Source organism: Pygocentrus nattereri, chromosome 11 (assembly GCF_015220715.1).
Source record: "Pygocentrus nattereri isolate fPygNat1 chromosome 11, fPygNat1.pri, whole genome shotgun sequence".
In the NCBI taxonomy this organism is placed as follows: domain Eukaryota; kingdom Metazoa; phylum Chordata; class Actinopteri; order Characiformes; family Serrasalmidae; genus Pygocentrus; species Pygocentrus nattereri.
The window spans coordinates 17,183,672-17,195,021 of NC_051221.1; the positions used below are offsets into that span (position 1 = coordinate 17,183,672).

Sequence of the window (11,350 nt, forward strand, 5' to 3'; positions counted from 1 at the left end):
TTTGCCTCTTCATTCAAGAAGAAAAAAGACAAACAAACACAGATCTGTCTGTTTGATCAGAAATCCTTGTTAAATATGACTGGCGGCTTGCTTGTTTATGCGATGTTTGATAAACAGAGCTGGTTCTAGTCCACTGACACATCATTTCATCTGCTTCTGAGGCATCCATTCAAAAGCATTGACTATTAAAACAAACAATGGGGTATACACTTAAAAATAAAGGCTTATCAGTTTGGACATGAGGTTCTAGGAGAAAACTTTAACTAGTATGGGAATAGAGATGCCGCTGGCCTGATACCAGGTATTGGTTCTCGGCCAATATCAGTAGATAATGCTGGATCGGACACTGGAGAGGAAAAAGAATGAATTTGATTCCATCCTTTAACAAATCTATCCTGAAATAGCATTCAAACTATGCGATGTTGTTAACTTTGTTTTTCTGGGCTGCACTATGTAAGATTAGGGGATTGGGAGACCTCTGGTGGAAAAGTGCAAAGTGAAGAAAAACATTTTTGTAATGTGGCTTGTGTTTCGGATGCCTTCCCTGAGTGGTTGAATCTGATAATTGTGCATATGTTCAAAGAGTATTGAAAGAGAACTCAAAACTTGCCGATGGACGTTTTCCAAGGATGTGAATTCTGTTCTAGTCTGTACATTAATACATAAAGACTTGTGTTCTGAAAAGCTCCCATGAAATCCACCCTGATACCTCTGAATTTGAGGTGGGCAATATGGCAAAAATATAATATTGTGATATTTCAAGAAATTGTCATGATACACTGTCTTTATTTTTTATGACATCTGACAAGTTGTAACAGAAAAAAGAACCAACAGACTAAAAACTATATTAAAAACTGACAACAATAATTTTATTCAATATTTGGTAGTTTGGTGTAATAAATCCATTTTAATGGGACTAATTTAGCTCTCTTTATAATAACAGGCAATTGGTCAGTGTTCAGCAAGTATCGACAATATTCGCAATATGTTAAAAAAAAGTTATTTTATTGCAAAATCATTTATCATGGTAATGATGTATATTGTCATATTGCCTAGCCTTACTCTGACTTGCCCCCCCCCCCCCCCCCCCCCCCAAAAAAAAAAAAAAAGATAGATTTCACAGGGCAACAGCTGTGCAAGTACACTGTTTTAGCATATTCCTGACTCCATAATACAGTTTCTTTCATGTTGAACAAAAAGAAATCCTACTTAGTGCATTTTTAAAATCATTGAATAAGCAGTTTGACATAGATTTGTTAACAAATGATTCTCTTGAATTGACGTCTCAGCTTGATTTACTCTTTTGTCCAAAGGAAGAAGGTTGAAGAAAATGTCCTCAGGGAGAGTTTATCAGGCAGAATCTTTGAACTTATCAGCATAAAGGAACAGGTTGCACAAGCAAGCTACCCTAAAAGCATGCATATACAAAATAAATGGCCCTAGTACACTCCCCTGAAGGACTCCATGTGCTCCTTTTATCTGTCCCATTGAAAGATTAGTTTGGGAACTAAAACTGGCTCCAAATAACTTTTTGTGGTAAGGCTGCGTGAAGTATCATACATATTAAGTGTTATCAGCACCGCTCAGCACTACTTTCTGGTGCCTTTATTTTTGGGAGTGTAGCTGCAGATTGGTGAAACACTGAGAGTTGTAGTTATCTCCTGTGCCAGCAGGGGGCACCATGTCGCCATCTGCTGCCTCCTGGTCAGGAGCTTGCTACACCCCCCACCCCCCCACCGCCCCCCACCGTTTCATACTCGCTGGAGATCGTTTTCAGAGAGAACTAATTACGCCGCGCTGAAAATGCCTGTTTCAGGTAATGTTGAATTGGCACAATCCATTGTTGAATAAATATACGCTTCTGATAAATGAATAATTAAATGGCATTAATCAGAGAGAGGGTGAAAAATATGAAACCGCTCTCAATATCGAGGCGATGCACCTGACTGCACGGCTGAAAAGTTCCAATTAAAATCCTCAGCCGTGCTTATTGCCTCCGTATGCCACTCAGTGGAGACTTTAATTCCCCTATCTCTCACCTTCATGCCACTGAGCTGCGTTTCAGCAGCGCTTTCTCTACCACCACCATTCACACGCGGATTCAGGCTGAAGATCGAGCCTCATGAAAGGTTTCGTTCCCTTTCTCCGCAAGTTTCTTTGGAGGACGAGTTGAGTTTTTCTTCGTATTCAGTGGAAAGTAGACTTCACTTCATCGGAGCACGTGGAAACAGCGCCTGTTCGGCCAACGCGGAGGTCATGATGCAGATCTACGAGGGAAGCCTATTGATCAAAGATGTGACACACGACCGTTACGCTCGCAATCACACACAGTGACAACACTTTACAGCTGAAATCATCTTCACACACACACACACACCCTGGACCTGTCAATCACTGAGCTCACACGACAAAACTATACACTGCACAGGTTCGAATTGCTTTAAAAATCTTTGCCCCTCCCCCAATCTCGTTCTCTCTGTCTCTCTCTCTCTCTCTGTCTCTCTCTCTCTCTCTCTCTCTCTCTCTCTCTCTCTCTCTGTCTCTGTCTCTCTCTCTCTCTCTGTCTCTCTCTCTCTCTCTCTCTCTCTCTCTCTCTCTGTCTCTGTATCTCTCTCTCTCTGTGTCTCTGTATCTCTCTCTCTGTGTCTCTGTATCTCTCTCTCTCTGTGTCTGTATCACTCTCTCTCTGTGTCTGTATCTCTCTGTCTCTGTATCTCTCTCTGTCTCTCTGTCTCTGTATCTCTCTCTCTCTCTGTCTCTCTGTCTCTGTATCTCTCTCTCTCTCTCTGTCTCTGTATCTCTCTCTCTCTCTGTTTGTCTCTGTATCTCTCTCTCTCTCTGTCTCTCTGTCTCTGTATCTCTCTCTCTCTCTGTCTCTGTATCTCTCTCTCTCTCTGTTTGTCTCTGTATCTCTCTCTCTCTCTCTTTCTCTCTCTCTCTCTCTCTCTCTCTCTCTCTCTCTCTCTCTCTCTCTCTCTGCGCATTTGTCTTCTCAGATATATGTGGACACCTGGTTGAAAATGCTCCCTCGGGGGACCCTGAAGATTCACTGGATGGATACACACACACACACACACACTTTTCGTATCGAGTCTGTCACGGTGGATGTGTGTGGATATGAGACTGGAGCTGGCTCGAGGCGAACAGCCACCACTGTCTCTGTGCATCCAAGTGTTTTAAAAAAAGACCTCAGCCCTGTCCCTATTACATCATTTAGGCTGTAGACTGCGCAGGAAGTCCTGCTTTGAGACACAATGCACAGTTTAGCATTTTCTTGTCTGTTTTTTTTTTTTCTTATGGAAATATGCATTTGCTGTTTTTTCTACCTTCATTTTACACTGGAGATTCAACTCAGCGATCACAATATGATATAAAACCAAAGCCACCCAGACATGCGCATAAAATGGAAAACAAAGTTATCCTCTCCCTTTTAAATGAAAGAGTCTGATATTGAATGCAAACATTGTTGAAGTTTCTAAATGCTGCAAAAATAGTTCATTGTGAATTGGTTGCTTTTGTGATGTATCAAAAAACCCACATTGTCTTTGGCAACTTTAAGATGTCTACACAGGCCCATCTTGGGTTGGGAGGAGCCCAAGCATAGTCACCAATCCAGGCCTATTTGACATTGTTATTGAAGGTTTAATTACTGTGAACTAATGCACACTGCAACTTCCCACAAACCATCCATATACAAACAACCAGTGGATGTTTTAGTGTCTTTTTTACTTTGTGCCTTGAAACTATTGCAGAATGAATAACTCTAACAGCTCTAAAGGGAATAGAGACTATAGGGATGGTGTTACTAATCCACATCAGTTTTGTATTATTGTCATTACACTATTGTGCTGGTAGGACAGCTCAGTGAAGGAACAGTTACTATATGAGTGTAATACTGAAAGAACAACTCCTATATGAGCAGGATTCTTAAGGGACAACTATTGAGGATACTGCTAAAAATCAGCTCCTATATTAGTGTTGTACTGAAGGAACAACTATTATTTTAGTGTTGTACTAGGAACAGCTCCTATACGAATGTAACACAAAATATTCTATATCAGTGTAATGCTGAAGGAGCAGCTCCTGTGTGAGTGTAAAATGGAAGGAACAGCTCCAATATGATTGTAATACTGAACGAACAGCTCCTATATGAATGTAATATACTGCATTTCGTTGCTTTGTACCTGTGACATACGCAATGACAATAAAGTTGAATTCTATTCTATTCTATTCTAACACAAAATATTTTCTATCATTGTAATGCTGAAGGAACAGCTCCTATTCTAGTGTGGTACTGAAGGAACAGCTCCAATATGAGTGTAATACTGAAGGAACAGTTCCTATTCTAGTGTGGGACTGAAGGAACAGCTCCAATATGAGTGTAATACTGAAGGAACAGCTCCAATATGAGTGTAATACTGAGGGAACAGCTCCAATATCAGTATAATAGGGAAGGAATAGCTCCAATATCAGTGTAATGCTGAACGAACAGCTCCTATATGAATGTAATATACTGCATTTCGTTGCTTTGTACCTGTGACATACGCAATGACAATAAAGTTGAATTCTATTCTATTCTATTCTAACACAAAATATTTTCTATCATTGTAATGCTGAAGGAACAGCTCCTATTCTAGTGTGGTACTGAAGGAACAGCTCCAATATGAGTGTAATACTGAAGGAACAGTTCCTATTCTAGTGTGGTACTGAAGGAACAGCTCCAATATGAGTGTAATACTGAAGGAACAGCTCCAATATGAGTGTAATACTGAGGGAACAGCTCCAATATCAGTATAATAGGGAAGGAATAGCTCCAATATCAGTGTAATGCTGAAGGAACAGCTCCAATATGAGTGTAATACTGAAGGAACAGCTCCAATATCAGTGTAATGCTGAAGGAACAGCTCCAATATCAGTGTAATGCTGAAGGAACAGCTCCAATATGAGTGTAATGCTGAAGGAACAGCTCCAATATGAGTGTAATGCTGAAGGAACAGCTCCAATATGAGTGTAATGCTGAAGGAACAGATCCAATATCAGTGTAGTGCTGAAGGAACAGCTCCAATATCAGTGTAATGCTGAAGGAACAGCTCCAATATGAGTGTAATACTGAAGGAACAGCTCCAATATCAGTGTAATGCTGAAGGAACAGCTCCAATATGAGTGTAATACTGAAGGAACAGCTCCAATATCAGTGTAATGCTGAAGGAACAGCTCCAATATGAGTGTAATGCTGAAGGAACAGATCCAATATCAGTGTAATGCTGAAGGAACAGCTCCAATATGAGTGTAATACTGAAGGAACAGCTCCAATATCAGTGTAATGCTGAAGGAACAGCTCCAATATGAGTGTAATACTGAAGGAACAGCTCCAATATGAGTGTAATACTGAAGGAACAGCTCCAATATGAGTGTAATGCTGAAGGAACAGCTCCAATATGAGTGTAATGCTGAAGGAACAGCTCCAATATCAGTGTAATGCTGAAGGAACAGCTCCAATATGAGTGTAATACTGAAGGAACAGCTCCAATATGAGTGTAATACTGAAGGAACAGCTCCTATTCTAGTGCGGTACTGAATATGTAAACTGCTTCTGTCAAACGATATGTTTACAACAATGTGTAAATAGTTGTTGTCTTCTCTTTTTGTTTACTTTTTTATTATTCCTGTGGACTTTTAAAAAGAAAATATTGCTTGCAGCACTGCAGCCAATGATCTGTGACCAAACACATAATCTCCCAGCTGCACTTTACCTCCACCAGACATGGGCTGAAATAAAAACAGAAACTTGAGCATTTTAATTTGTTTAGATCTTACTGAGGACATATCCAGCCTCTTGTGGCTGCATGCAATCCGATTCTCACAGCAATGTTCCAACATCTAGTGTAAAGCCTTACCAGAATACCCCTAATTTCAGAAAGAAATATTGGTGAGTGTGTCTACAGACTTTTGTACATATAATGTCCATGTACACATGATACATATTTAGCCATGATATGTGCAAATGCTGTATATTAGAGCTGCACTCTGCCTGTTCAGGAAGCAGAAAGATATAAACAGTTTTCTGTTTTTCTTTCTTTCTTTCTTTCTTTCTTTCTTTCTTTCTTTCTTTCTTTCTTTTCTGTTTTATTCCCCTGGCTATAGTGCTCATTCGGTGGTCTGTGACTAACCGTATAATCTCCCTGCTGCGCTGTACCACCACCAGTCTTGAGTCCAAATGAAAACAGAAGCTGGTTTTAATTTGTTCAGATCTGACTGGGGAATAAGTGCATGTAACTTTTATGTGGGTCTATTGATCTCCCTCTCATTCCCTTCCCCGCGCACAGTCACAGCCCTGACTTCAGCGCTCCGGCTATTAGAGCTGCTCTCGGCTGAGCTCACCGCTCACCGTCTTAATCAATCAGCCAAAGAAACGCTGTTTAGTTATCGATTTTTATTCCCCCCAGTATTTAAACCGACTCCGCCCCTCACGCGTTGGTACTAACTGCGCTTTTTTCTTTTGTTTATAATAAATTGTAAAATATTAAAATAAATAAGGGTATATAAAATTATTGTTATAATAATCATTATTATTATTATTATTGTGTTATTATTTTTAATAGTAGTCCTAGTTGTATTTATATATAATAATCAAATAAAAAGTACTTATTATTATTGTTGTTAGTAATCATTATTAATTATTCATTATTATTATTATAACCAGGGAGTAGGGGGCGGGACTATGGAATTTGGGTGGAAAAAATGCGTCAGAGAGAGAGAGAGAGAGAGAGAGAGAGCGCGAGAGCTCCAGTAGGAAGGGCCTGTGTGTGTATGTGTGCAAATGTGTGTGCAGTAGGAGGAGTCTCTCTCTCTCTCTCTCTCTCTCTCTCTCTCTCTCTCTCTCTCTCAAGCTGCGCAGACTCTGCCGTCCCGCACGCGCTCCACTCCTCCAGCACGGTGACACCGACCACTTTCACGCCGACCCCGAAAGAAAAACAGCTCGCGCGCTCTCATTCCCCCTCATCCCCCTCCACAGCGAGCGAGCCGCACGCGGGCCACCCGAGGTGAGTACACGCTCCTAACCTGGACGGAGTGAACCTGCAGGGCAGCGGGGATCTCCAAAGCGCGCGCGCGTTCGCGTGTGTGTCCGCTGCGCTCGGTCACCTCGCGCCACCGCTTCAGCCAGAGCAGTAATCACATTAGCGCGACATTTTCCAGCGTTTATAATCCCCCATAATCCAACAGCAGCGGCCCAGGCGACCCGCAATTAGCGCTGATTGGACGGAAGCAGGCAGAGCGCGAGCCGTTACTGTTGGTGTGCACTACGGCGCGGCGTGGCGCGTGTGTGTAGCCCGCGCGCCCTGCACGTCCACGTCCAGGAAGGTACGCTTTCTCTGTCCTGCCTCATCTCCCTCTCTCATTAATTATCCTCTTTCTGTTCCTCCATCTATCCTTCTTTCTCTCTCTTTCACCCCCTCTTTCCTTTACCTTTACCTCTCTTCCTCTCCTCCCTCTCTCCCGCTCTCTGCTCCTCTGCCTCTCCTGCAGGCGATGCTGTACGGGCTGCTCTTGCCTCTCGCGGCGCTGCTGCTGCTGCGCGCAGACGCCAGGCGCGTGGACACGGCGGTTTCTATAAGCAGCAACAACAACAACAACAACAACGCGAACCCACTGGACTCGGACAAGTGGATGAGCGGCGCGTCCCACTACGACAAGGAGAAGTACTGGAACAGGTTCAGAGACGTGAGTGACCCGCTTTCAGATTTAGAGAGTGACCAGAAGAGTTGGCGATCGTGCTCGTTTAGGGAGTCTGGCTCTGTAAAACACACACACACACACACACACACACACACACACACACACACACTCGGCAGTGTATAGTTTGGTAGTGTGGTTTGATCCTGGGATCCCCAGCTGTGGGGTCCTGGTGGGCCAGAGTACAGCACAGTTTGGATGAACTATATTCATCTTATCAGTCAGTGGGCAGGGGGTATTCCACAAAGCAGGATTTGTCAGTTTAGCCAGATAACTTAAGCCCAAGTCTAGCCAGTCCAATAGAGCTGAGGGACATTTCTACTGGGTAGTCCTCATCTGTGGGCTTAGGTTATCTGGCTAACTGTGAAATCCTTCTTTGTGGAATACCCCTCAGGTTCAGGTGGTGAAGGGTGGCTAGAGCACATCGACCCAACAAACAGAAACAAATGCTTGGCTGGGGTGCTTCACTGAAGAAAGCAATGCACTTGATCCAGCTGTGACTCATTTCCAAAAAAAAAAAATCTTTTGTGTACTTTATCAACACAGTCCTGTGTATTTTATTTACTAGTGACATTAGTTTTTATCAGTGCAGCATGTTTTATTAATGTGATGTAAGCCTACAAATGTAAATAAATCAAGCGAATAGAATGCATCGAAATGTTTGTGTTTATACGCTCCTGAATGCTCTGTTCATGTTGGTCTAGGATGTTCTCCCCATTCTGACTGCTCTAGAATGTTTGACCCACTCACTTATAGAATGCTGACCCCTGTTCACAGTGTTCTAGAATGTTCTCCCCCCGTTCTCACCGCTCTAGAATTTTTGACCCACTCACTTATTAAATGCTGACTTCATTCGTACTGTTCTACAATGCTCTCCTCTTTTCACATCATTCTAGATTGTTCTACCTTGTTCACACTGTTCTAGAATGTTGTCCCCATTTGTACTGTTCTACGATGCCCCCCCCCCAACTTGCAGTCATCTAGAATGTTCTCATCCATTCTCTTCCATTCATGCTTTTCCAGATTTTCCTAAAACTCCCCCAGCTATAGAATGCTTCCTTCCACTCATACTGTTCTAGTCTCCCCTTCCCAATTTACACTGTTCTAGAGTACTGGAATTTTCTCTCCCACTCACACTGCTCTAGAATATTTTCCTCTATTCACACAGCTCTGTAATGTTTTCATACAGTCAAACTGTTCTAGAAAATTCTCCTCCGTTCATACAGCTCTGGAATGCTTTTATCCATTCACACTGTTTTAGCCTCCTTTCCTTAGTTTATAATGTCCTAGAGCACTGGTTAGTTAGGTTCTGAACATTGAAGTGTGGGTGCTCAGTGAGCTCAGGCCTCTAGAGAGCAGAAAACTAGCAAACTGTGCTGGACTCTGGACCTGCAGGGCCAACGTTTACTGGTGGACATCCCTGGCTTAAACCCAGAGCTTTTTGGCTGGTAATGCTGAGAGGCCTCATTGAGCTTTAGCTGTTCCAGTGAGGAGACCCAGGGGTTTGATTGCAGAGCATTCAGAGTCTTTACCATGGAGTGCTTTGGATGAAGCGTGTCGATGGAACTATCTGTCTGTCTATCTATCTATGTCTCCTCTCCCCTGCTGTTCTATAGTAGTCATCTTTTTCATCCTGCATACATTTGCTGATTGTGATTATTTCTTCTTTCAAGACTGTTCTTTTTCCTCCTCCTTACCTAGCCATCTCGCAAAGAATTATCTGTGGAGAAAAGTTGTATTAGGAGTTTTTGTGAGAGATAATGACACACATGGATGCTAAGATGAATGTAAGTCTAATACACCACTGCATACTTGCTCAGTGTAGCTCATGAAAATCTTGTGTACAGTCTGAGCAGTTGAAGCAGATGTGTTAAATGAGGTAGAATGATCAACTCTGTAGTGCTTTGGCCCTCCAGTGTTGGAGCTGGAGAGCTTAGATGCTCTTGTTTGCTCCTTCAGCTGATCTAGTGTTAAAACCCTGGCCTTTAAATAGGTTTTGGATTCGCATTGAACTGCGCCTGTGTGAGAGCTGGGCTCTTACTGCTGGAATGTAGTGTTTACAGTACAATTGCTTTTTTTTCAAGTGGTTATTGAGCAGCTGTTTTTGGAAAGCCTGCATTAGAACTAAGCTCAGTGTGCCATTTTTTTTGCTGCAGCTTGGCTTCTTTCTGAGTTATACAATTACAACTTGTATGACACATTTTGTTGGCAATATTAAGAGAGTTTGGCATTAAAACCATTTGACTTCCTTATTTCATTTATTACATTTATTTTGAACTCCCCACTGAAGTGGCTAAGATTGCCGCTGCTGTTTTAGTACATTGAGTGGATTTGCAGTTTTACTTTAGTGTCGTTGGCTGAGAAATGGCTTTGATTATTGCAGTTGTGCTTGTTTTATTGATGGTTTTGCCACCGTGAAAACTGAGAAGGAGCAAGCTCCCATTTACCCTATATATGAACATTTAATGAGGAAAAGGTCAATGGAACTGCTTCAGAATTAGTTAGGATAAAATATCATTAATTAATAATATATGTATATGTATGAAAAAGGATGGAAAAAGGATGGCATGCCCACTCCAGGTAAGGGGAAAGGACCTGCCCCAGGTGGAGGAGTTTAAGTACCTTGGGGTCTTGTTCACGAGTGACGGGAAGAGGGATCGTGAGATCGGCCGCAGGCTGGGACAGGCGGCAGCAGTAATGCGGTCACTGTACCGGACTGTAGTGGTGAAGAGGGAGGTGAGCCAAAAGGCTCTCTGTTTACCGGTTGATCTACATCCCAACCCTCACCTATGGTCATGAGCTGTGGGTAATGACCGAAAGAACGAGATCGCGAATACAAGCGGCGGAAATGAGCTTTCTTCGTCGGGTGGCGGGCTACATGCTCTGCGATAGAGCGAGGAGCTCGGTCATCCGGAAGGAGCTCAGAGTAGAGCCGCTACTCCTCCACATTGAGAGGAGCCAGCTGAGGTGATTCGGGCATCTGATCCGGATGCCGCCTGGACGCCTCCCGGTGGGGGTGTTCCAGGCACGGCCTACTGGGACAAGACCCCAGGGACACCCTAGGACCCGCTGGAGGGACTATGTCTCCACGTTGGCCTGGGAGCGGCTTGGGGTCCCCGGGAATAAGCTGGAGGAAGTTGCGGGGGACAGGGTCATCTGGGATTCTCTGCTGTCCCAACTGCTACCGCGACCCTGTCTGGAATAGCAGTCAAAGATGATGATGATGATGTATGTGTGTGTGTGTGTATATATGTATATATATATATATATATATATATATATATGTGTGTGTGTGTGTGTGTGTGTGTGTATAACATATGTATGTATGTATGTATGTGTGTGTGTGTGTGTGTGTGTGTGTATAACATATGTATGTATGTATGTATGTATGTATGTATGTGTGTGTGTGTGTGTGTGTATAACATATGTATGTATGTATGTATGTATGTATGTACACACATACACATACGCACACACATACATATATATGTTTATATATGCAATGGTCTTTAGCACTTTACCACATTCTTTAAAACCATTGTATAACCACCTAACGCACCATATAACATTAGATTAAAAAAAAAATACAATTAAAAAGTAATATGATTTTTCACAA

The 11,350-nt window shown here is 42.6% G+C and overlaps 1 protein-coding gene across 5 annotated transcripts in view; it reads left to right on the forward strand.

The window, feature by feature from the left end:
• The first annotated feature begins 6,873 nt into the window (after window positions 1–6,873).
• The window catches only part of spock1 (SPARC (osteonectin), cwcv and kazal like domains proteoglycan 1), a 399,300-nt gene continuing 394,823 nt past the window's right edge, over window positions 6,874–11,350 (forward strand). For 4 of the 5 annotated variants that reach the window (XM_017703782.2, XM_037542778.1, XM_037542779.1 and 1 more), the window contains exons 1-2: window positions 6,874–7,043; window positions 7,528–7,722. In XM_017703782.2, coding sequence (XP_017559271.1) covers window positions 7,531–7,722 — 192 coding nt within the window. In that variant the 5' untranslated portion in view covers window positions 6,874–7,043; window positions 7,528–7,530. Of the gene's footprint in view, window positions 7,044–7,113; window positions 7,363–7,527; window positions 7,723–11,350 lie in introns of those variants that run through there. The other variant, XM_017703783.2, reaches the window with a different exon arrangement.